The sequence below is a fragment of the Ochotona curzoniae genome, unplaced genomic scaffold, assembly GCF_017591425.1.
Source record: "Ochotona curzoniae isolate NIBS_2020 unplaced genomic scaffold, NIBS_Ocur_1.0 contig_3037, whole genome shotgun sequence".
Lineage (NCBI taxonomy): Eukaryota > Metazoa > Chordata > Mammalia > Lagomorpha > Ochotonidae > Ochotona > Ochotona curzoniae.
In genome coordinates, this window is record NW_024465699.1 from 4,409,794 (window position 1) to 4,436,566 (window position 26,773).

Genomic DNA, 26,773 nt, shown 5'->3' on the forward strand with positions numbered 1-26,773 from the left:
AGGCCTGCACCCCACTCCATCCCCAGGGCCTCTGCACAAGTTTTGTTGCTGCTGCCCAGCCCAGCTTGGCAACCTGTCATGTGCAGATCACTCAGGCGGGTCATTTCCGCCCCCAACATTTCTAGAGGACAGAGAGCACCTGCCAGCTCATCCCACCATGTGTCGCCAAACCCCAGGGCTCAAACTCTGGCTCCTGGGTAGATGATAACCTGACAGGGAACCAATGGTTTCTTCCATGGAAATTTCCTTCCCGATCCTCAGCTCTGCAGCAGCAAGCCCTTGAGGCTGGGCTTGCTGTTGGCTTCTGGAAATCATCGGGGTCATTGCCACAGGCATGTGGCAAACCTGGTACATGGGCAGCACTCAGTATTAGGCACACTGAGGCCTGGCTGCTGGGCAAGACCCATATTCAACTAGCAGCATGGGTTCCATGGTGACCTGAACACTCCGTAAAAGGCCAGAGTCATACATGCCCATGGAGAGAAGTCACCAGAACACTCATTGAACACCTACTCCCAGGTCCCAGCCATCATGGCCCTACAGGTGACTCTGCTGTGCCCCAGGAGGTAAAAGCCCCCTGGGAGCCCAGGCTTGCCCCTCGCACATATGGCCCAGCTCCCTGTCCCCTCTTATCTTTCCCCTCTCCCCCACCCTTTCCAGGAAGCTCCTGCTGCTTCACTGGGTCTCAGGGGGCACCCCTAGAACACTCACCTCTCCATTGAGGAAACAATAGAGTACGGCGACCACCAGCCCCTGCAGGAGGGAGGGTGGAGGATCACAAATTAATACAGGGGCTTCAGCAGGGAACAGACCAAGACAACTCCTGTCCATTTCCCCCTCCCCTTCCACCTCTCTGATCTCCGTGGGCATCAGGGCCAGTTCTTTGCAGCTGCCGCTAGTGGCCTGGGCTATGCTGGCAGCACCTGCTAGCAGATTGTGGGTCCCTCTCAGCTCCTGCCTCCCCTCAGCCCTGTCCAATGCATGTGGGATAGTAAAGTGAAGGCTGCTGACGTGCGCCATCTGCAGAGAGAGGTGGTCCCTGAAGTGTCCATCAGGAGGGGAGCAATATCAGTGAAGGGAGAGCCCCTGCTGGGCATTTGCAAGACCAGCTGTGAACCTAGAGACCACAGGACAACTCGTTGCCATGGAAGAACACACTCTACAGGTCACGGGCTGCCAGCCAGCAATGGCCTGAACCTTTCAGCTTAGTGGACAGGTGCATGTGTTGTCCTGGTCAGGGTTCCATGCGTCTAGGGCTTGCTGGAGTCTGGGCCTGGTATGGTTTCTTGATATTGCCTCCCGTAGGATCCTGGCAGGGCAGAGTCTGGGATTGTCCGGGATTGTCTGGGGTGTCCACAAAGCCTGAAGATCATGAACTTCCGGTTCTGCTCAGCCCTCTTGCAGAGCCGCAGCCCAGCCACCAGCCCTCACCAACAGGCCTGAGAATAGGGCACCCTCCCCACAGAGGCCTGGAGGACCAATCCCAACCTGGGATGGTCTCTAGTTACCCTTTCCATCCCACCCCACCCCAGGCCAGCCCTTGGTTATTTCCTATCTTAGAGAGCATCTTTGAGTCAGTCCATCTAGAGTAGACCCATGCTCAGGGGCACTTGGCACTTCCAAGTGACGAGACCTGACTCTACTGAATGCTTTGCTTGACAGCAAGGCCCCAGGCACAACTGCCCCGAAGCGGACGATGCCGCCAGGCTCTGCTGGGCAGCTGTGTATGCACATGGTTGAGGGTGGACTCAGTTTCTCTCAAGCCCCAGACCTTATATTTACCTGCCTTCCCCTGGCAGTCGGTTTCTATTCAGAAAAAAGGTAAATCTTGAAACAATGATTACTGTCTTCTCTTTGCCTACTGGGAAACTCCAAGTCAAACGTACAGCCCACCTCTGCCACCTTTATCAGACTTAATTGATCCGTTCTTATGTATAAACTTAATTGACTTTTCTACTCTTTTTCTCCCTCTTCCTCCAATCTATTTATTTTTTTGTCTTCTATGTTTTTTTCTCAAAGCAACCTCACATTATTTTTGAAAGGAAATAACTGAATAAATAAACAATGACTTTGTAAAGTTTAAGGATTCAAATTGAGGCTCCTTTTTGAATAAACAAATTTCCTCCTTTTTTTAGGAAAAAAAAATCCTCACAATATTTTATTGGGTTAGCAGGTGATTTTCCACTTCTTTTTTTTTAAAGTCAGTTTTAAGCTGTATACCCATCTGGCTTTAAAGGCTCAAATAATTCTTGTTACAAAACCCAGCGGCCTCCAGGCACCTCCACCCCCAGTTTCCTGTTCCTTAGAGGCCAAGACTTGAAACTGCCTTAACCAACTCTAAGGACTCTAAGCAGAATGCCAAAGCAGCTGGCTTGGGGATGGAGCAGTCTGGGGCATTTTCCGCTGGTTTCCCAGTGAGATGACACTACTCTTGCCCATCTCCTGCCTGCTCCGTACTCACACGTGGCCATCCACCTGCTAGGCTTGGTGGTGAGTGAGGCCCCCACCTCTACTCTCTATGCTGCCTGTGTCTGTACCATAGAAAGTGCCTAGGGGTTGCTTTTCTTATGCTCTCTCTCTCTCTGGTTTCCCCCTTCAGTCCATATTAGGCTTATCTCCCACCCCTCACTTGACTCTTGGGGGACCATGCAACCCACCCAGAGTGTCCCCTCCTACCCCTGATCCCTTCCTAGCTTTTGTCTCACTCCTGGAAGTTGTGGCCTACAGAGCCCGTGGTCTCCATTTCTCGGGGTGGTGGGAGAGAGAGAGAAAGAGAGAGAGAGAGAGAGAGAGAGGGAGAGAGAAATGAATCCCTCTTCTTGCAGCCAGCCGCAGAGCTTACCTGGAAGGAGCCAAGGGCTAGTTCAAAGAACAGCTGGACCTCCATCGCATCCTCAGGGGAGAAGGCGAAGACCACGTAGTGGATGCCGAAGAGCGGGATCAGCAGGAGGGTGGACCTGGCCAGACGCCTGGGGACACAGGGACACACCCGTGGCTCCCTGCCGGGCTCCCTCTTCGGAGGCACACAGCCCTTCTCCCCTCTCCCCACCCCACCCCCGGCCATCTCCAGTTCCCAGATTTCTCAGCTGTCAAGTAAGATTCCAGAAATCCCCCTTCTACGTCACCCAGATCCAACATTTGCTAACTCACAGACAGTTCCCAGACTCCCTGAGCACGTATCCCTACCGGTGAAAGCAACGGGAAATTCCCCACGGCAAACCACTTTGTTTATAAATTAGTAGCTGGGAGAAAGATAGGGGCCAGGTTGTTTAACAATGGAAAACGCTCTTCCTTGTTAGCTAACAGGTCAGAAGCTCTGGTATTTTCTTCTCACTTCAGGGGTGCCAACTTCAACTTATTTTTATCGGAAAGTCAGATATACAGAGAGGAGGAGGAGGAGAGAGGAAGATCTTCCATCCACTGATTCACTCCCCAAACAGCCACAACAGCTGGAGCTGAGCCAATCCGAAGCAAGGAGCCAGGAGCCTCTTCCAGGTCTCCCATGTGAGTGTAGGATTCCAAGGACTTTGGCCATTCTCTGGTGCTTTCCCAGGCCATTAGTGGGAAGCTGAATCAGAACTGCAACTGGGATACAAACCGGTATCCATATGGCACGCTGACACTGCAGGTGGAGGATTAGAATGCTAAGCAGCTACACCAGCTCTCAACATTTAACTTCTTAATTTTTCACTGGAAATGCAGACAGATCTCTCATGTATTGGTTTATCCCACAGGTGTCCACAACAACCCAGGAGGGCTGGGTCCAACTAAAGCCAGGTTAGGAACTCAATCCAGGACTCCAGTGTGAAGAGGTAGGAATCTAACCAGTTAAGCTGTCACCTAGTTAGCCTTAGAGGGTGCAAGTCAGAAAGAATCTGGATTGGGGAGTAGAGACTCGAACTCAGACACTCTGATATGGGATGTGAATGTCCCAAGAGCCATCTTAATGGCTGGGCCAAATATACTCCCTCCCCAGGGTCAACATATTTAGCAATCAAGACATAGATGGAGGTGAGTGCTCAACCTAGAAGTTCAGATGCCCACAGGGCCTGGGTTCGATTCCCAGCTCTGGCTCCTGGCTCCAGCTTTCTGTTAGAGCAAACCCAGGGAGATAACAGGTAAGGCCTTGACAGCCATGTGGAAGACCTGGGCCAAGTTCCCAGCTCCCAGCTTCAGTCTGGGTCCAGCCCCAACCATTGGAGACATCTGGGGATTGAAGTGGCGAGGGAAAGCTCTCTCTCTCTCTCTCTCTGCATTTCAAATGGAATTTAAAAAAGAAACAAAAACAGGATATTCAACTTAATTTGAATTTCAGATACACAAAGGAGACCTTTTTTTTTAATGTGAGTACACAAAAAGCACTACTTGTTGTTCATGTAAAATTCAGCTATAACTTGGCCTCCTCCACTTTCTCTTGCGGTTTGATTCCTAGGCCCCTGCTCCACGCCACCTGGCTGCCTCGACTTGAGAGCAACTTGACACAAGTTCTGAGAGCCACTGTCTGGCTCTCGCAGAGAAAGCCTAACACCTGTATGTTGGCAGTGCCGCGCTACCCCCAACCGTGCATTTCCAGGCCCTAACCCCCCAGTATTTCAGAGTATGATCGCATTTGTAGATGGTGGCTTTAGAACGGGCCCCGATCAAACAACTGGTGTCCTTATAAGAAGAGGAAATCGGGGCCACTGTTATGGCATATGAGTCAAATCTGTGAGGAGTGACTTAAACATGGGTCCTGAAGGCTTCAGCCATTTTGACTCTACTTTCGTGTCGTTCTGGTTATCCACCAATGAAATGGCGTCTTACCTGAGAGCCTCGCCCATCGTTCTCCATCATGGTCCCTCTCCCAGTCCCCACCCACCTACTTGTGGCTCAGATCATCTCCATCACCGATCCCCAGGGGCCCGCCCACAGCCCCTGCTCCCAACCAATTCCCCACGCCCCCCACACCTGCCAGACTCACCTGGGTTGTATAAACATCCTCCGCGTGTGCCCCCTTTCCCTACTTCCCCTTCCTCCCCTTCTCCTGGCTCTCCCACATCCTCCTCCGTTTTGCTTCCCCATCCTGCCCTTGCAGCTCCCATCCTGCCACCATGACAGGAGAGACGCTTCCCTTCCTGTTCCCCACCAACCAGTCCTGTTCCGACCCTGTTGAAATAAAGGATCTCCTAAGCACCTAGCTGCGTCTGAGATTTTCGGCTTGCGGTGAATTTATCCTAAAAAGAGAACTGGGCTGGGCCCGGTGCAATAACTTAGTGGCTAAAGCCTTCCTCTTGAATGCTCTGGGATCCCATACAGGTGCCGGTTCTAATCCCGGCAGCCCTGCTTCCCACCCAGCTCTCTGCTTGTGGCCTGGGAAATCAGTCAAGGACGGCCCAAAGCCTTGGGACCCTGCACCCACGTGGGAGACCTGGAAGAAGCTCCTGGCTCCTTGCTTCGGATTGGCTCAGCTCCAGCTGTTGTGGGTGCTTGGGGAGTGAACCATCAGAAGGAAGATCTTCCTCTCTGTCTCTCCTCCTCTCTGTATCTCTGCCTTTCCAATAAAAAATAAATAAATCTTAAAGAAAGAGAGAGAATTGGACTACAGGAATTAGCTGCATAAGAACCTTAAGTGCATCTAAAACCTAACGGAATCACTGCCTACAAAACCAGCATCCCAGATGGGTGCTGGTTCGAGTCCCAGTTGCTCCACTGCCAATCCAGCTCCCTGCTAATGTGACTGGGAAAAGTAGCAGAAGATGGCTCAAGTGTTTGAGCCCCTGTCTTTCAGGTGGGAGCCCCAGATGAAACTCCTGGCCCAAAGCCACTGCAATTATTTCAGGAGTGAACTATCAGAAGAAAGATTCTCTCTCTCTCTCTCTCTCCCTCTCTCTCTCTCTCTCTCTGTTTAACTCTTACTCTGCCTTTCAAAAAAAAAATTAATTGCATGTGAGGGCACAGCAAGAAGGCTGCTGTCTGCAAGCTGAGGAGACATGCTTCAGAAAAGACCCCAGGCACAGTCCCTGCCAACCCTCAGAATGGGGAGAGAATAAACCGGTAGGTGGTTTGTTTAATAAACCTGTGGTTGGCAGCCCTGGCCAACTAGTACCTTCCTCTGTGACATCTTAAGGCATTCGAGCCATTCTAGATCTTATCTCCTTGCAAGGCTGCTGGGAACTAAGCTCTCTTCCCCTGGACAAGGAGCATTCCCGAACAAGTGTGACAGGGGGTCCCTGAGGCCTTCCCTGCAGACCCCCACTTCTGCAGGTTCCCTCCTGAGACCTCCTCTCCCACCCTCCCCTACACACACCGTGCCAGGCATTCTCCTTCCCTACCCCTGGCCACCTTGTATGCATACATCCTGGGACCAGGCCAACATGTTTTCTCCCTGTCTCCCTTTTCACGGAGCCAGCACTAGTTGGACAATCGGCACCCAATCAATGCTTGCTAATGGGCTGGCTGATTAAGCACACTGCCCTCCCATTTGCACTCACTTGTAATGATTCACTTCATTTCCTCTTGTCTCCTGGGTTCTGAGTTTTCTCAGCAGGATTCTCAGAATGTTTATAAAGAGGATGAAATTCACCTGCAGAATATGAGACCAGGACGGGGGCTGAGGGCATCGTCTGGCTTCCTCACCTCCGCTCTGGACCCCAGTGTTCCCTGGACCACTGTTTGCCCTCCCCGGAGGCTCTGGCAGAAAGCCACAACCCCCCCCCCCCCCCCCCCCCCCCCCCCCCGCTTGGCTCAGTTGCACGGCCTAGGGCTCCATGAATTACCCACGCCCAGTGTCAGAACATGCTGCAGATCTGTCACACACGCCTGGCTCAGCCCAAGGCATCTGTCCTCCTGAGCAGCTCCCAGGAAATGCGCCACGTGATGAGGAAGAGGAGCGTGGTTGTCCAGGGGAAAGACCAGCATGTGGTCCCAGGGTTCAGGGTACGGAAGGTTGGGGCTTCACCCTGCAGCCTAGGGCTCAGCAAACCTAGCTGAGAGCCCCAAGACTTGGTGGGTTTCATGAGCTCTCTTGTGAGGGGCGTGGTCAGGGACCAGAGGCAAAAGCTGCTGGTCTGCGGACCACACTTTGAGAACCTGTTTCAGAGCTTTGTGGAGTGTGTTGGTGGCTCAGTCACTGGCTCCAGGAAGCCACCCTGGATTACCTCTCTTCCTGAATCACTGCAGTTGTTGGGATCTTGTTCACATATCCTAGAAGGTGGGATGGCCGTTTGGCATGGGAATGCTGGCATAGGGATGCTGGTCTCCTGAGTCCAACCCCCTGGGAGGCAGCTGTGATACTGTTTGAGTGCTCTCTCTCTCTCTCTCTCACACACACACACACACAGCAACTGGCTGCTGTGGGCACAGGCATTTGGGGAGGGAGCCAGCAGATAAGAGCTCTTTTTCTTCTCTGTCTGTACCACATGTGACAAGTTCCCAAGTGGTTGGCAAGGGCAGCCAGGAGTCCCCTCCCCATCTTTGCCCACAGCAATCACCCCAGATCATCCCTCAGGGACTGTCCCCACTGTAGAGTCCCCAGACCACAGCTGTGCCCTGCTTCCCCCATGACTCTAGCTCAGCTTAATAAGAGAACACTTTGAAAAAAAAAATCAGGAAGCACCAGGCTGAATCTACACAAGGGACATCCTTGGGAGGCAGCCAGCTTAGGGCCAGGAGGCAGTTTAGGGGCTACTTGGGCAAGAGAGGGGTCTGTGAGGCTTGGCCTCTTGCCCTGCCACTCACCACTACTCCCACCCACTATTGACTAGGGGGCAGAGCTTCCAGACTCCAGGCTGCTACCAGTCACTGGAAGGGGCCGAGGAGGTTGCAATTCATGCCTCTTGGCAGTGGGAATGAGCTTGCAGCCCTGTGTCCAGACCCCTGTCCTCCCACCAGGGAGCCCACCACTGTCTCTATCCACCCTCCCAATTCCTGGTTGAGAGGAGGATGTTCACTCACCAGGATGGAGAGGATCACAGGTCCTCGAATGACCCACCAGATGGATGCATTGGTGTTGATGTCCCAGCACCTACAGAAGGAAGGGCAGCTAGGGACGGTCAGGAGCAGGGTGCTGGGCTGCCCAATCACATCTCATTCCCGGAAGTGGACCTATGTACAGAAGCCCCCCAGTCTGTGTGGCCTGAGTCCTGGCAGCTATTGGAACCTGCCTGTCCGGGGCCACTTGGGAGTACCACCATGCCACTAGGCTAACAGGGTAGCCACCTGACTCCACACACAAGTGCAGGAGCCCAGGAGCCAAAGACCCTGGGTCCCAAAGCCCAGCTGTCAGGATTTGCCAGGAGCATGACATCAGCTCAGCTGCCTCCAGAGGCCAGGGTATGCCACAGGGGCCTGGGTGACAAACCTGTGACCCCTGCATGCAGTGGCCTGGCTGATTTTTGTCACAAGGGACAATAGAAAACATTAATAGAGTTTTCCACTTTCTCCAGAGAAGTTAAAAAAAAAATCGTGATTTCTTTTGTAAGAAGCAAATTCAGCGAGTTAATAATTTTTACCTTAGCCCTGACTTCTAATCTGACTTTTCACTTCCTAAGCTTTGTATATCTGCAACCAACTGCCGTCTGAGCACATCACAGAGAAAACTCTGGCACTCAATCACTCATTTTAAACTGCACCCCTGTGTGGTGTGACAATACCCAGAGCTATCTTACTACTTCCCACCAGAACAGAAATCAGCTCTTCATCCTTCGTATCCATCCTGTATACGCTGCCTGCCTGTTACTCACGCATGGGCTCAGTTATCAGATTGACTGACATGATGCCAAGTATTTGGGTTCAAGTAAAGCTTATTTTACCTAACAACAGCCCCAAAGAGTAAGAATCAGGATGCCATTTTCTTGGTGCATTACTGTAACTTCTCTGTTTTAATATTGTTAACCTTTGATGTCTAATTTAAATTGCATTTAAGAGTGACTGTAGAGGAAAAAGCACAGCCTAAGTAAGAGCTGAATTTTAAGCATTTCCCAAGGATCTTGGAACCTGTCCTCCACACCAAGATAAGGAGTTGACTTGTATTTTGAAACAACAAGTTGGAGCTGACTTTGCACTATGACGTGTAGGCATTATCCTCCTTCTGTACTCACTCTCCTGGCTCTGTCTTTATGACCTTGAGAAAATAATTTCCACTCATTCGTGCCATGACCCTTCTCCCTGGGCTGCTTCCAAGCCTGCGTTCCTTGTGCCTACTCCCAGAGTGGCCTCCCCATGCCTCATTTGTTCTGAAAACAACAGCAGAGGACTAGTCTGTGCCCATCACCTGCAGCTGCTCAGCAGAGGGGAGGGACATCCCAGGTCTGGTGCCTCCTGGAGCTTCCCCACCCAGCAATACCTGCCTGGGGTCTTGCAGCTGCTGACCTGAACACACAGCGCCGTCAGGGGGGAGCCTAAGACAGGGAGATGCCGGTGTGGCTGAGGGTGCTAGGCCCTTCTGGAGACCCACACCCCAGGGATTGGTGGGCATGCCTTGGGGGAAGAGGCCTCTTCCGGGTAACACTGAGGAAGTCCCTCTGCTGTTTGAAAAACTGGGGGATGTCAAATGCACTTGCTGCCTCTGCTCCAGCAGCTTACCCAGCATCTTCCAGAAAATGCCTGGCAACAGCCCACGAAGCCACAAAAACAGCTGGAGAACCTGAAGAGGAAGCACGGAAGAAGAGGCTGAAGACAAAAGACTCAATTTTCTTTCTTTCTTTTTTTCTTTTTCTTTGTTTGAAAATCAGAGTAACAGAGAAAGCGGAGGGAAGCGAAGATAGAGATCTTTTATCCACTGGTTAGCTCCCCAAATAGTCACAAAGGCTGAGGTGGGGCCAGGCTGAAACCAGGAGCTAGGATCTTCATCTGGGTTTCCTCCATGAGTGGTAGGAGCTCATCCTTGAGTCATCCTTTGCCACCTACCCAAGTACACTAGCAGAGAACCGGATCAGAAGTGGTACAGCTGGGACTCAAACTTGCATTCGTGTGTGATGCCAGAGTCACAGGTGATGCTTGCATGTGAACACCAGCTCCACCCAGGCCTCAGCTTTCAATATGTGGATGAGCAACAGGGCAGCTGCTTACGCCAGCAGGTGCCAGCATGTGGCCTCCATGGAGACCTCTTTGCCATCCTGGGTTAAAGCATCTCTCAGTACTTCAAGGGTGCCAGGAGTGCCCTGAGAACTAACTCAGGAGACAGAGGATGACTGTGTTTGGAAGTCAGGATGGCACAGATGAGCTACCCTCAGAGCGAGCTATGTATCCGTTACTGAGTTCCAGTTCACAGAGAACTGGGGCTCCAGCCCAGTGAGTGTCAGGGAGGAGAGGATTCTGGGCTCATCACAGAAATTATGTGATGGTCTCCACCTGTGATGGCCAGGACAGCAGCTACTGGCCACCTGTGGCTGCTGAATACACAACCTGTGGCTGTTCCCAGCTGACATGAAGGGCAACAGACCTAGAGGGGTTGTGGATAGCAAGGCTGGGGCAGAGGAGTGCCACTTCCAGTCCAGTCTGCCTAGAGGGACACACTCCTTCCACCCCAAATCTCCATCCGCTTTGATGTGACTCATTCCTAAATAGGAACAGACAGCCCAGGTCACCCACATCTGATTATATCATAAACTGAGACCAAAATAACTTAAGAAAAGGAACTCGCAGGACATGGGCCATTTGGGGAGCACAAGTAACTGGAACAAAACAGGGATTGTGGTGGTCAGAGAGAAAAGAGGAAAGATTGCATCTGGGAGACATGAACTGGATGTTGTAAACAGGTAACATTTGAAAAAGCAGAAAGTGGGTTTAGAAGAAGAGTATGCGAGGGCACTGCAAAATGTGCATGCAGAATCTGAGCAAAAAGATATGTTGCTTTGGTGCTAGAAAGTTTGGAAACCTAAGTGCGGCTTTATTCTAGTAATGAATACTTTGTGTTTGAAGAGCCTTCCTAAGGTTAAAAATAAACAAACAAACAACAACAACAACAAGTTGAGACATGCGTTTGGCATACATTAAGATGATGGTTAGGATGCCCTGATGTCCATGTTGAAGTGCCTGGGTTTGAGTCCTGGCTCCTCTCACTATTCCAGGGTGCTCATGTGCACCCCTGATGTCCATGTTGAAGTGCCTGGGTTTGAGTCCTGGCTCCTCTCACTATTCCAGGGTGCTCATGTGCACCCCTGATGTCCATGTTGAAGTGCCTGGGTTTGAGTCCCGGCTCCTCTCACTATTCCAGGGTGCTCATGTGCACCCCTGATGTCCATGTTGAAGTGCCTGGGTTTGAGTCCCGGCTCCTCTCACTATTCCAGGGTGCTCATGTGCACCCCTGATGTCCATGTTGAAGTGCCTGGGTTTGAGTCCCGGCTCCTCTCACTATTCCAGGGTGCTCATGTGCACCCCTGATGTCCATGTTGAAGTGCCTGGGTTTGAGTCCCGGCTCCTCTCACTATTCCAGGGTGCTCATGTGCACCCCTGATGTCCATGTTGAAGTGCCTGGGTTTGAGTCCCGGCTCCTCTCACTATTCCAGGGTGCTCATGTGCACCCCTGATGTCCATGTTGAAGTGCCTGGGTTTGAGTCCTGGCTCCTCTCACTATTCCAGGGTGCTCATGTGCACCCCTGATGTCCATGTTGAAGTGCCTGGGTTTGAGTCCCGGCTCCTCTCACTATTCCAGGGTGCTCATGTGCACCCCTGATGTCCATGTTGAAGTGCCTGGGTTTGAGTCCCGGCTCCTCTCACTATTCCAGGGTGCTCATGTGCACCCCTGATGTCCATGTTGAAGTGCCTGGGTTTGAGTCCCGGCTCCTCTCACTATTCCAGGGTGCTCATGTGCACCCCTGATGTCCATGTTGAAGTGCCTGGGTTTGAGTCCCGGCTCCTCTCACTATTCCAGGGTGCTCATGTGCACCCCTGATGTCCATGTTGAAGTGCCTGGGTTTGAGTCCCGGCTCCTCTCACTATTCCAGGGTGCTCATGTGCACCCCTGATGTCCATGTTGAAGTGCCTGGGTTTGAGTCCCGGCTCCTCTCACTATTCCAGGGTGCTCATGTGCACCCCTGATGTCCATGTTGAAGTGCCTGGGTTTGAGTCCCGGCTCCTCTCACTATTCCAGGGTGCTCATGTGCACCCCTGATGTCCATGTTGAAGTGCCTGGGTTTGAGTCCCGGCTCCTCTCACTATTCCAGGGTGCTCATGTGCACCCCTGATGTCCATGTTGAAGTGCCTGGGTTTGAGTCCCGGCTCCTCTCACTATTCCAGGGTGCTCATGTGCACCCCTGATGTCCATGTTGAAGTGCCTGGGTTTGAGTCCTGGCTCCTCTCACTATTCCAGGGTGCTCATGTGCACCCCTGATGTCCATGTTGAAGTGCCTGGGTTTGAGTCCCGGCTCCTCTCACTATTCCAGGGTGCTCATGTGCACCCCTGATGCCCATGTTGAAGTGCCTGGGTTTGAGTCCTGGCTCCTCTCACTATTCCAGGGTGCTCATGTGCACCCCTGATGTCCATGTTGAAGTGCCTGGGTTTGAGTCCCGGCTCCTCTCACTATTCCAGGGTGCTCATGTGCACCCCTGATGTCCATGTTGAAGTGCCTGGGTTTGAGTCCCGGCTCCTCTCACTATTCCAGGGTGCTCATGTGCACCCCTGATGTCCATGTTGAAGTGCCTGGGTTTGAGTCCCGGCTCCTCTCACTATTCCAGGGTGCTCATGTGCACCCCTGATGTCCATGTTGAAGTGCCTGGGTTTGAGTCCTGGCTCCTCTCACTATTCCAGGGTGCTCATGTGCACCCCTGATGTCCATGTTGAAGTGCCTGGGTTTGAGTCCCGGCTCCTCTCACTATTCCAGGGTGCTCATGTGCACCCCTGATGTCCATGTTGAAGTGCCTGGGTTTGAGTCCCGGCTCCTCTCACTATTCCAGGGTGCTCATGTGCACCCCTGATGTCCATGTTGAAGTGCCTGGGTTTGAGTCCCGGCTCCTCTCACTATTCCAGGGTGCTCATGTGCACCCCTGATGTCCATGTTGAAGTGCCTGGGTTTGAGTCCCGGCTCCTCTCACTATTCCAGGGTGCTCATGTGCACCCCTGATGTCCATGTTGAAGTGCCTGGGTTTGAGTCCTGGCTCCTCTCACTATTCCAGGGTGCTCATGTGCACCCCTGATGTCCATGTTGAAGTGCCTGGGTTTGAGTCCTGGCTCCTCTCACTATTCCAGGGTGCTCATGTGCACCCCTGATGTCCATGTTGAAGTGCCTGGGTTTGAGTCCTGGCTCCTCTCACTATTCCAGGGTGCTCATGTGCACCCCTGATGTCCATGTTGAAGTGCCTGGGTTTGAGTCCTGGCTCCTCTCACTATTCCAGGGTGCTCATGTGCACCCCTGATGTCCATGTTGAAGTGCCTGGGTTTGAGTCCTGGCTCCTCTCACTATTCCAGGGTGCTCATGTGCACCCCTGATGTCCATGTTGAAGTGCCTGGGTTTGAGTCCTGGCTCCTCTCACTATTCCAGGGTGCTCATGTGCACCCCTGATGTCCATGTTGAAGTGCCTGGGTTTGAGTCCCGGCTCCTCTCACTATTCCAGGGTGCTCATGTGCACCCCTGATGTCCATGTTGAAGTGCCTGGGTTTGAGTCCCGGCTCCTCTCACTATTCCAGGGTGCTCATGTGCACCCCTGATGTCCATGTTGAAGTGCCTGGGTTTGAGTCCTGGCTCCTCTCACTATTCCAGGGTGCTCATGTGCACCCCTGATGTCCATGTTGAAGTGCCTGGGTTTGAGTCCTGGCTCCTCTCACTATTCCAGGGTGCTCATGTGCACCCCTGATGTCCATGTTGAAGTGCCTGGGTTTGAGTCCTGGCTCCTCTCACTATTCCAGGGTGCTCATGTGCACCCCTGATGTCCATGTTGAAGTGCCTGGGTTTGAGTCCTGGCTCCTCTCACTATTCCAGGGTGCTCATGTGCACCCCTGATGTCCATGTTGAAGTGCCTGGGTTTGAGTCCTGGCTCCTCTCACTATTCCAGGGTGCTCATGTGCACCCCTGATGTCCATGTTGAAGTGCCTGGGTTTGAGTCCTGGCTCCTCTCACTATTCCAGGGTGCTCATGTGCACCCCTGATGTCCATGTTGAAGTGCCTGGGTTTGAGTCCTGGCTCCTCTCACTATTCCAGGGTGCTCATGTGCACCCCTGATGTCCATGTTGAAGTGCCTGGGTTTGAGTCCTGGCTCCTCTCACTATTCCAGGGTGCTCATGTGCACCCCTGATGTCCATGTTGAAGTGCCTGGGTTTGAGTCCTGGCTCCTCTCACTATTCCAGGGTGCTCATGTGCACCCCTGATGTCCATGTTGAAGTGCCTGGGTTTGAGTCCCGGCTCCTCTCACTATTCCAGGGTGCTCATGTGCACCCCTGATGTCCATGTTGAAGTGCCTGGGTTTGAGTCCCGGCTCCTCTCACTATTCCAGGGTGCTCATGTGCACCCCTGATGTCCATGTTGAAGTGCCTGGGTTTGAGTCCCGGCTCCTCTCACTATTCCAGGGTGCTCATGTGCACCCCTGATGTCCATGTTGAAGTGCCTGGGTTTGAGTCCCGGCTCCTCTCACTATTCCAGGGTGCTCATGTGCACCCCTGATGTCCATGTTGAAGTGCCTGGGTTTGAGTCCTGGCTCCTCTCACTATTCCAGGGTGCTCATGTGCACCCCTGATGTCCATGTTGAAGTGCCTGGGTTTGAGTCCTGGCTCCTCTCACTATTCCAGGGTGCTCATGTGCACCCCTGATGTCCATGTTGAAGTGCCTGGGTTTGAGTCCTGGCTCCTCTCACTATTCCAGGGTGCTCATGTGCACCCCTGATGTCCATGTTGAAGTGCCTGGGTTTGAGTCCTGGCTCCTCTCACTATTCCAGGGTGCTCATGTGCACCCCTGATGTCCATGTTGAAGTGCCTGGGTTTGAGTCCTGGCTCCTCTCACTATTCCAGGGTGCTCATGTGCACCCCTGATGTCCATGTTGAAGTGCCTGGGTTTGAGTCCCGGCTCCTCTCACTATTCCAGGGTGCTCATGTGCACCCCTGATGTCCATGTTGAAGTGCCTGGGTTTGAGTCCTGGCTCCTCTCACTATTCCAGGGTGCTCATGTGCACCCCTGATGTCCATGTTGAAGTGCCTGGGTTTGAGTCCTGGCTCCTCTCACTATTCCAGGGTGCTCATGTGCACCCCTGATGTCCATGTTGAAGTGCCTGGGTTTGAGTCCTGGCTCCTCTCACTATTCCAGGGTGCTCATGTGCACCCCTGATGTCCATGTTGAAGTGCCTGGGTTTGAGTCCTGGCTCCTCTCACTATTCCAGGGTGCTCATGTGCACCCCTGATGTCCATGTTGAAGTGCCTGGGTTTGAGTCCCGGCTCCTCTCACTATTCCAGGGTGCTCATGTGCACCCCTGATGTCCATGTTGAAGTGCCTGGGTTTGAGTCCCGGCTCCTCTCACTATTCCAGGGTGCTCATGTGCACCCCTGATGTCCATGTTGAAGTGCCTGGGTTTGAGTCCCGGCTCCTCTCACTATTCCAGGGTGCTCATGTGCACCCCTGATGTCCATGTTGAAGTGCCTGGGTTTGAGTCCTGGCTCCTCTCACTATTCCAGGGTGCTCATGTGCACCCCTGATGTCCATGTTGAAGTGCCTGGGTTTGAGTCCTGGCTCCTCTCACTATTCCAGGGTGCTCATGTGCACCCCTGATGTCCATGTTGAAGTGCCTGGGTTTGAGTCCTGGCTCCTCTCACTATTCCAGGGTGCTCATGTGCACCCCTGATGTCCATGTTGAAGTGCCTGGGTTTGAGTCCTGGCTCCTCTCACTATTCCAGGGTGCTCATGTGCACCCCTGATGTCCATGTTGAAGTGCCTGGGTTTGAGTCCTGGCTCCTCTCACTATTCCAGGGTGCTCATGTGCACCCCTGATGTCCATGTTGAAGTGCCTGGGTTTGAGTCCTGGCTCCTCTCACTATTCCAGGGTGCTCATGTGCACCCCTGATGTCCATGTTGAAGTGCCTGGGTTTGAGTCCCGGCTCCTCTCACTATTCCAGGGTGCTCATGTGCACCCCTGATGTCCATGTTGAAGTGCCTGGGTTTGAGTCCCGGCTCCTCTCACTATTCCAGGGTGCTCATGTGCACCCCTGATGTCCATGTTGAAGTGCCTGGGTTTGAGTCCCGGCTCCTCTCACTATTCCAGGGTGCTCATGTGCACCCCTGATGTCCATGTTGAAGTGCCTGGGTTTGAGTCCTGGCTCCTCTCACTATTCCAGGGTGCTCATGTGCACCCCTGATGTCCATGTTGAAGTGCCTGGGTTTGAGTCCTGGCTCCTCTCACTATTCCAGGGTGCTCATGTGCACCCCTGATGTCCATGTTGAAGTGCCTGGGTTTGAGTCCCGGCTCCTCTCACTATTCCAGGGTGCTCATGTGCACCCCTGATGTCCATGTTGAAGTGCCTGGGTTTGAGTCCCGGCTCCTCTCACTATTCCAGGGTGCTCATGTGCACCCCTGATGTCCATGTTGAAGTGCCTGGGTTTGAGTCCTGGCTCCTCTCACTATTCCAGGGTGCTCATGTGCACCCCTGATGTCCATGTTGAAGTGCCTGGGTTTGAGTCCTGGCTCCTCTCACTATTCCAGGGTGCTCATGTGCACCCCTGATGTCCATGTTGAAGTGCCTGGGTTTGAGTCCTGGCTCCTCTCACTATTCCAGGGTGCTCATGTGCACCCCTGATGTCCATGTTGAAGTGCCTGGGTTTGAGTCCTGGCTCCTCTCACTATTCCAGGGTGCTCATGTGCACCCCTGATGTCCATGTTGAAGTGCCTGGGTTTGAGTCCTGGCTCCTCTCACTATTCCAGGGTGCTCATGTGCACCCCTGATGTCCATGTTGAAGTGCCTGGGTTTGAGTCCTGGCTCCTCTCACTATTCCAGGGTGCTCATGTGCACCCCTGATGTCCATGTTGAAGTGCCTGGGTTTGAGTCCTGGCTCCTCTCACTATTTCAGGGTGCTCATGTGCACCCCTGATGTCCATGTTGAAGTGCCTGGGTTTGAGTCCCGGCTCCTCTCACTATTCCAGGGTGCTCATGTGCACCCCTGATGTCCATGTTGAAGTGCCTGGGTTTGAGTCCCGGCTCCTCTCACTATTCCAGGGTGCTCATGTGCACCCCTGATGTCCATGTTGAAGTGCCTGGGTTTGAGTCCCGGCTCCTCTCACTATTCCAGGGTGCTCATGTGCACCCCTGATGTCCATGTTGAAGTGCCTGGGTTTGAGTCCTGGCTCCTCTCACTATTCCAGGGTGCTCATGTGCACCCCTGATGTCCATGTTGAAGTGCCTGGGTTTGAGTCCTGGCTCCTCTCACTATTCCAGGGTGCTCATGTGCACCCCTGATGTCCATGTTGAAGTGCCTGGGTTTGAGTCCTGGCTCCTCTCACTATTCCAGGGTGCTCATGTGCACCCCTGATGTCCATGTTGAAGTGCCTGGGTTTGAGTCCTGGCTCCTCTCACTATTCCAGGGTGCTCATGTGCACCCCTGATGTCCATGTTGAAGTGCCTGGGTTTGAGTCCTGGCTCCTCTCACTATTCCAGGGTGCTCATGTGCACCCCTGATGTCCATGTTGAAGTGCCTGGGTTTGAGTCCTGGCTCCTCTCACTATTCCAGGGTGCTCATGTGCACCCCTGATGTCCATGTTGAAGTGCCTGGGTTTGAGTCCTGGCTCCTCTCACTATTCCAGGGTGCTCATGTGCACCCCTGATGTCCATGTTGAAGTGCCTGGGTTTGAGTCCCGGCTCCTCTCACTATTCCAGGGTGCTCATGTGCACCCCAAGAGGCAGAAGGTAACAACTCAAATAGTTGGGTCTCTGCTACCCATGTAGGTTGTCTTGTAGGCTCTTGGTTTCAGCCTGGCCCAGCCTGGCTGTTGCTGGTATCTGGGGAGTGAGCCAGAACATGGATGATCTTTCTCTGTCCTTCAAATAAAGTGAAAATAAATTAAAAAAAAAAACACTTTTTTTTTTTTAAAGTTTAATGGATAAAAGCAGGTATTGTGGCATAGCATTTAGGCTTCCCCTTGGGGCAAGCTGCATTCCACACTGGAATATCTGGTTCCAGTTCCAGCTGCTCCACTTGCAATCCAGTTTTCTGCCAATGCACATTCTGGGAGACAGGAGGTAACGGCTCAAGTCCTGCAGACTTGGATGGAGTTCTGGGATCCTAGTTTTGGTATGGCTTAGCACTCGGACTATTGACAGCATCTGGAAAACGAACCAGCGGATGGAAGAGCTCTCTTTTCTCTCTCTCTCTCTCTCTCTCCCTTTCAAATAAATACATGTATTAATAATAATTCAACAGATGGTCTGGGAAATAAAGACTTAGAATCTCTCAAAAAGCAGGACAAAGAAACCAGAAAAGAAGAAAGGAATTAGATGAGAGTTTGATTCCAAGACATACACTAGCTGATTAAAAAAAGGAAGTAAGGACCAGGTGGAAAGATATGATCAAATATACAGTGTGAGAAAATTCACTTCCAAAAATGAAGGGTATGCGTGTCCCTCTGAAAGGGCCAGAACATTCCTGCCAAATGGTGAAAAAAGACCTGCCTCAGAGCACCTCCCTGGGGCAGTTCAAAAACAGAAAATCCTACACTAGAGAGAGAGAGAGAGAGACAGAGAGACAGAGAGATTAAAAATTAATCTTAAAATTAAAGAATTGGGAAGCAAAATGGCATGGTGTTTTTCATAACACCAAATACTCAAACACACAGCTTTTAAAAAGGGGGGATGGCTTATCAACCTGGGATCCTATGTCCAGCAAAATGATGACTGGATATAGAAGTGCAGCGAAGGTATTCTCAGCCATATCATGCAAAGCATGTCGTTTCCATGTACCATTTGTGGGACAGAAACCAAAGGATGTGCTCTAAAGCAATTAGAGTGTGAACCACAGAGAGAGCGACAGGAAGTGAAGGCAACGTGACTTGTGGAAGGAGGGGAAAGCAATTGACAGATCAAGGGGGCTGCGTGGGTCTGGAGAACTGCCAGCCCTCATCAGGCAGGAGGGCAGAGAGCTCTAGGCGGAACAGCAGCTGACATACTGGGTGGAACAGCGTTTCCCCAAATTCATGTCAACCCTGCCCTCGGAAGGGGGTCTTGTCTGGAAACGGGATCTTTATACATTACATTGCATGAGCTACAATGTGATCACACAGAATGAGGATGCCCCGTACATCAACATGACGGCCAGCTTCATCAGCAGGTCATCTATCAGAGACACTCAGAGGAGACGAGAGGGTCAAGTCCATGTAAAGATGCTGGCAGAAACAGGAGGAAGGCATCCCTAGCCAAGGAATGCCAATGCCAGCCAGCAGCCACCAGTGGCTCTCTCTTTGATTCTGCCTTTAAAATAAAATACAAATACATTCAAAGCTGCAAAGCAAAGGCTTGTAGAAGGTTTGAAATAATACAAAGCCTGCTTATGTGTTCCTGGAAAAGAAACAAGATTCAAAATTCTACTTTCAGAAGTGGGGTGGTAGGATGGGGCAGTAAATTTGAGTTCCCATAACATGCTCAATCATGGGATTAGAGTAAAAGCAATTTTGCTTTGCAAAATTTTGCATGTGTACAGGTAGGCACCTGTCTCTGGGGAATCTTGTGCGAGCTGGGAAAGAATGTAGCTTCTGCATGAGAAAGGCAACACACAGACCTGGGGTGGGGGCGGCACTGGGTCTTCCCAGCCTCCTTCAGGTCCTGCAGAGATGCAGGCCAGGGGAGCAGGAGCCAGCTGCTGCCTTCTATGCTCAATCCCCAGCTCCCACAACACAAGTTCTGATCTATCTTAAGAGGACACTTCAGAAAGTGCATGCTAAATGGAATTAAAACCTAAGTTTGTCTGGATGCCAAAAATGAAAGTCCATGCATGTGGGATGTCTTTCATACATTTCCTGGGAAGCACACACTAGAAAAAAGCCATGCATGGATTTCAAACTTCCTTGCATCAAAATAAGCTTGCCTTAAAATTCCATTTTCCCATAGTTTCTAAAGGGACCTCATAAAAGATCAATACATATTTGAGGTGGAAAGGTTCTCACTATTTTAGTTAAACCTCTTATTGATCTGTGACAGACAAATGTCACCATGATATTTTGTCTTCTCCTAAGCTACACAGCCCTTGAGAGATGGAGCTGGCCATCATTATTACTATTGTTATGGTTATTTTTGTATTTTGCATTTATTGGGAGATAATCTCAATGCTTTTGTAATTCCTGAACAAAAGAAGTGTTCAAAAAAATTGAACAAATTATTATCTTGATACCATGGATGAGAAACTGTCCAAGCTCATAAAGCTAATTCCTGATAAATATGAAATTCAGAGCTCAATGAGTTGGCTCCAAATTGAATGCTTATTTAGTGGTCATGCATAAAGCAAGGACCTGGTCAGACCTGCTGGGACTGCCAGCCTAGGCAGACCTGGGCACAGTCCTAGGAAACCCTGCTGGCAGAGGGTCATAGGCTAATTAGGCTGTAAAAGTTCAGAAGCAAGAGAGCTCAGTGTGTTCTCCCAGCTCCAGCAGCTTCCCTGCTGGTCCCACGGCAGGCAGAGCCCATGTACACAAGGATTCAGACAAGCAGAAAAGGCAGTGGTAGGCATGCCTGGCAGGGATAATGCTTAATTAAAGGCACGAGGGAGAAATCAAATGAAGCTGATAGTCATTTCTGTAAGGCTGTGAGTCAGTCATAGGCTCAAATAAGCAATGGGTGGATGAATGGATGGATGGATGGATGGATGGATGGATGGATGGATGGATGGATGGATGGATGGTTGGATGAATAAAAGGATAGCTGGATGGGTGGGTGAGTGGATGGGTAGATGGGTGGAAAGAAGGATGGATATGTAGATGGATGAGTGGACAGATGATGGATAGAGGGATAGGTAAGTGACTGATTGAACAGATGGATGATTGGATAGAAGGACAGATGGTTGGATTGATAGAAGGTTGAGTGGATGAGTGGATGGGTGTTTGTAAATGGCAAAATGAGAGCTGAGGGCTTTGGATTAAATCCTGGTCTTGTCTACAGTGTGAACTGAGTAGTGATGTCACATCTCTGAGCCGAGGTCTCTGAGGAGCCTGTGGAGGTGATTGTGATGATAAAACAAGAGCTGTAAGGTGTTACACCTCTTCTCTGGCACAAAGCAAGTGCTTTGGAAATGGGAGCTGTTGTCATCTTCACCGTGCAGAAAAGAAATAAGGGAGAAAGATCACAGGATTGTACTTGGTTATCTTGTTACCATGCTCCTCCTTTCTAGAACTTAGATCCTAAATGTCCATGGGGAAGCTATGTGGCTAGGGTAGTATACTCTGTTCTTACAGGCCTCTGTGATTGGTTCAAGAATGTATGAGGTTTGCGTAATCTGAACACTAAGCCTCAGAACATTTGCTGAGAACACTGGGACGTGGTCTCTTTCCATTGCCAGAGCTAGTAGCAAGGAAGCTTGCATTCTAGAAGCTGCTGGGACTTAATTACATGGGAAGTACAAGCCCTGAAACTCAGTGATGTCACAAAAGGCCTAGGAAATTTCCTTAGTGTTGAAAGCCAGATTTCCTAATAACCAGTAGTCAAGAGCATCTGAACAGGTTGGAGAAAGGAAGCTAGAAAGAGGACACAAGAATGGGCTCTAGGAAGATGACCGAATGGTATTGGATGGTGTCACATTGTAAAAGCCTTTGGAAACTCTGAAATTAGGGACACATTTTAGCTATTCTTTCACACTTGACAGGTAGATAAACTGAACCCAGAGGGTTAGACAACAGGTATCCAAGATGATACCAGTCAGTTAGGTGCAGAGCCAGAACTGGAAGCCAAACCTTCTGCCTTGCTCACAAGGTTCCTTTCCCAGCCCAACACCAAGAGCTCTCCTACCACTGTAGAAAAACGTACCCCATCCCAGGACCACAAATCCTTGGAGGCACTTTCTTTCTGAGAAGGAGACGACGAGGAGAGTGTGGAGATAGAGGCCTTCCACTAGCAGCCAGGCATAATTGGCCATGATGCAGTACTGGAAGAAGATCATGACGAGCTTACAGCCTACCTGGAGAGAGAAGGGAGATGCAGGTGAGCCCAGGCTCCATGGTTAGCAACAGAGGAAGCCATCGCATGCCAGAGGTGGCAGGAGTCAGGCCATATAGCAATCCTCAGGGTTCAAGGCCATCACTTTGGACCACACTATTCTCTAAGAGTGCAAAGCTACAGGTGCAGTGGCTCAGTCAAGATGACCAAGGAATCATGGCAGGAGTGAGGATGAAGTTCCAGGTCCGGAAGTGGTTGCCATGCCCCATGGGAGAGATGCTCTTTCAACTGTGCAACTGCTGGTCCCTACTCAAACACCTCACTCTTCTTACAAGAGATCAGAGGCTGAGAGAGAGAGAGGAGGGATTTCTGCAATCCCCTGGCAGGGAGGCCATCATGCTGGGCTTTAGCCAGGGATCCCTGGAGGAGGCAGCTCCATCAGTCTGACTCTTGCACCTGCGCCAAAGCTGGGTCTCCCTAGAGAGACCCAAAGCTGTCCTCAGGATGAACTGTCCCTGGGGAGAGGACAGTCTGGGATGGCCATGGGATGGCTGCAAGGGAGGAGGAGCACTTGGTGCTGCGGCCAACAGTGGGTCCTGCCCTGTGGCCTTTCCAGGGACTCTGAGCCCTGGTGCATCCTGCTGGTCATTGCTGGACATATCCACTGCTGCTCAGTGATGGGCTGGCACCAGAATTTAAGTTCACAATTTTTGATGCCAACTTCCTGTCTGATGTTCTGGGGTCATCCCAGAAAGCTCCTGAAGGAGTCTGGATCCTACTGGAGGGATTCACATACCCATACACATCCTATACATCCATACATATCACACACACATCACACATACATATACAGACAATACACATACACAAAACACACACATATGTACATACATACATACATACACACACACCATGAACAAAGAGGCAAGCAGACCAGCTGACCCAATCTCAATTTCCAGTATTTCTGCCATGTGGCCTCTGCTACAACAGACTATAATAATAATAACAATAATAATAATATACAATTTCACTTCCTTCCTCCTTTATGGTTAGATGGTTAGGTGTGCTCACCCTGCATAGCTCTAGCCAGTGAATTACGGCCAGATGTCCCTGGCGGGAGGCATTTGCAAAGCCTCCAAAATAGAGTGGGGAGGTAAGGTTTAACCTTTGATTCCCTTTACCTCTTGCTTGGAACCAAGGCATGAGACCCATGGGGATTGCAGTGGCTACATTGTAACCATGAAGTTTCAAGTTCAAAGTTAAAAACCTAGACTCAAGAGCAGAAAGAGGAAACAGGCTTGTCTTCACCCAGGGGCGTCTTTGTCACCTATAAACTGCTCAGGTGGGACTCAGCTCTGCCCCCTGTCCTGACCCTGTCAGTGTAAGTAACTGGAGGACATTGCTCTGTGACCTGCAGGAAGGGAGAGACTCCTAAGTGACACAGCAAGAATGACAAAAGGGGGACAACGGGGGTTCCAGTAAACAAAGTACTGTGGTCTCACCGTAAACATCCTGACACCTGCTCACCATTGCCTATCGACCCCAGCCCTCTTCATACTTGGACCACTGTCTCCAACCAGGCACTGGCAGGGGGAGGCATTGCCTTGCCCACTCCTAGACACTGGGAATTGAGCAGGCTTCCTGCAGAACTGTGCTCATGTGTACCCTTTTAAGCACACGTGTTGCACCTCCTGGCACAGCCTAACCCTCTGGCCCCCCACCCTGACAAGCATTAGCTGCAGCTTCAGCAGGGACTTGGAGAGGGTGGATAGGATAGCTGGGACACTCCTCTCTCTCTGAGGTCAAACAACCTGACCTGGCTTCACCCTCAGCCTCCCCCCACCCACTCGTGAAAGGGTGTTACCCTGTGGGCATCGCAGTACATGACATCATCGGAGGAGAAGAGCACAGCATCCTTGATGAAGTTAGACAGGGCACGCAGGATGAAGGACACGAACAGGTGCATGTGAATGTAGTTACGGGTGCAGTGCAGCCTCCTGCAGGGAGAGGAAGTAGGCCCATTGGGGTCAGAGCCTGGAGGGGCTGGGATTTGGACAGGTCCACCCCACCTCAGCATGCTGGGCAAAGAAGCCAAGGCCATGGATGTGGACACCCCCACCTTGCTGTTAACAAGTTCCAGTCTGCTCTGTCTTACGTGGTAATTAAATCAAGACACTGGGTTTATTGGGACAGTAGCTATTCTGTCCTCCCCTATCCCCACCTTCAGCTCCCAGAATTGGGGGTGGGGGGTGGCGGGGAGGAACCAGAATGGGAGGGATGAGATGCTCAGAAAACACAGGCCGTAGAGACAAAGCAGCCCCCACCTGCCACCCAGGAGCTCTGCAACCTGGAACACTTCTGCGGGAGACAGAAATGTGGATGGGAAACCTCACTGATGTAAAACTGTAACCAACCTAATCTTGTGAGAAAACTCGGAGAATTCAGGGCAGAAGCTCTGAAGCAGCTGGAAAACATGGGCTTAGGAACTCCCTTGTAGGGAGACAATTGATTAGGAGAGGACAATGGGGAACCTCGTAGGTGTGAAGCTGTAACCAGCTGTGAACCTGTGAGAAAGCTCCAGGAATTTAGGGCAAAGGTCCTGGGACAGGTGGAATGGGAGAGCATGGGCACAGGATTCCTAATCCTCAAGCTTTGACAGCGGATCAAAGACAGGTGCTTCTTCCCCTCTATGCTGTTTATCATTAGTAGCCTGCTAGGAGAACACATCGTCTATGAATGGACTCCCCTTGCACGTTAGCACGTAGACCATATCCTGCTGCAGATCCTCCTTCCTTATGCTTACATGATCTTCAGTGTTTTTAAAAAGTCTTTTGCTGTTAGTAAGCTTCAGCTATTGACTATCAGTCAGTAGTCCATATGTGTGATTACGGACCCCATGCACAAAGACCACCTGCTGCTGGACAGTGAAAACATTTCCACCTCCCCAAGCCCTTGCTTCCTCACCTACTTCTTCCAGCACCAGCCTTTCTAATGGATGACCTGTACCAGCTCTGGGTGGGAATAGCTCTGTCTCTTCACCCTTCTGATAGTCCTGGCCAATCATAGTTCTCCATCCCCAGCTGGCTACCCTCACCAGGCATCATGCTGCAAGTTCTCAGCGATGCTTAGCTGTGAATAAATGTAAGCTTTGCGTTGAGAGGTAACAAGCTATATGTTCAGACCTGCCCCTCTCTGTCCCCATGTTTGGGGAGGGTAGGGGACAGAGAGCCAACAGCAAGTTCTCACCGGAAAGCACAGAGGATAGCCAGGGCGATCAGGAGCATCACCAGGGAGGAGCTGTAGCCCACGGTGTACATGACCTTCAACTTCAGCAGGTAGGCGTGCTGGAGAAAGAGACACATGTCAACCCCACCTGCCCACCAGACGGTCAGGCTCTGTCCTCAGACTCCATGTCCCCGCTTCAGGCAACTTGGACCTCCCTCCCCACTGCCCAACCCTGACTGCTGTTCTGTTCCTCCCTCGAGGACACCAGTTCACAGACTCAGAACATGGTGGCAGTGTGGCTTTGGACAGCCTCATGGGGGCTCCTCCGATGCTACTTTTTTTTTAAATTTTTTTTTAAGATTTATTTTATTTTTTATTGGAAAAACGGATATACAGAGGAAGATCTTCTGTCCCATGATTCACTCCCCAAGTGAGCGCAACGGTCAATGCTATGAAGATCCGAAGCCAGGAGCCTCTTCCGGGTCTCCCACATGGGTGCAGGGTCCCAAAGCTTTGGGCCGTCCTCGACTGCTTTCCCAGGCCACAAGCGGGGAGCTGGATGGGAAGAGGAGCCGCCGGGATTAGAACCGGCACCCATATGGGATCCCGGGCGTGCAAGGCAAGGACCTTAACCACTGCGCCACCGCACCGGGCCCTCTGATGCTACTTTAAACCTCCCCCTCCTGAACACAGCCATGGCCTCTCTGAACTCCAGTATTTATTATTATTATTATTATTATTATTATTATTATTATTAATTGACAGCATTTACATAGTTGACCAGGGTAGGAAGGACTGAGGGTTAGGGGAAAGTGGGTAAGACCGCTGTTTCCAAAATTTCGGTTTTTTCCTCCTGTATTTGGGGGAGAGCAGGGAGACAAGCGGAGAAGCCGCACTCAGCCTTCCAACTGCCCCAGTACCTGGGGATGGGGAACCTGGTATCAACCCAGGGTCCCCAGTGTGGAGCATGCTCTGAGTGATCTGCTTAAGTGGTTTTGATGGCTGGACTCCAATCTTTTTTTTTTTTCTTTTAAGATATATTTATTTTTACTGGAAAGTCAGATAGACAGAGGAGAGAGAGAACGGTTGTTCCATCCATTGATTTATTCCCCAGTGGCCACAATGCCTCGAGCTGAGCAGATCTGAAGCCAGAAGCTTCTTCCAGGTCTCCCACACGAGTGCAGAGTCCCAGAGCTTTGGACAATCCTCTATTGCTTTCCCAGGCCATAGCAGGGAGCTGGATGGGAACCAGGACCACCGGGAAATGAACTGACGCCCAGATGGGATCCTGGTGTGTGCAAGCCGAGGACTTTAACCACTAGGCTACCATACCAGGCCCTGAACTCCAGTTTTGACTTGGTTACATTTAAGGACCAAGTGCTCACTGCCTTTTCAATACTTCTTGTTTATTTATTTATTTGAAAGGCAGGCAGACAGACAGAGGCCAGCATCGATCTTGCATCTGCTGGTTTATTCCCCAAATGCCTGTAACAGACCTTACTGAAACAAACTGAAGCCAGAAGCCAG

General features: G+C 51.3%; 1 protein-coding gene across 1 annotated transcript in view; it reads right to left on the bottom strand.

Annotated features, from left to right (window-relative positions):
- Nucleotides 1-26,773, bottom strand: part of SCTR (secretin receptor) — a 51,228-nt gene that overhangs the window by 218 nt on the left and 24,237 nt on the right. Inside the window, 8 exon segments of the mRNA XM_040979158.1 lie at nt 712-753; nt 2,843-2,969; nt 6,471-6,562; nt 7,933-8,002; nt 9,562-9,622; nt 21,893-22,043; nt 23,886-24,018; nt 25,268-25,365. Coding sequence (XP_040835092.1) covers nt 712-753; nt 2,843-2,969; nt 6,471-6,562; nt 7,933-8,002; nt 9,562-9,622; nt 21,893-22,043; nt 23,886-24,018; nt 25,268-25,365 — 774 coding nt within the window.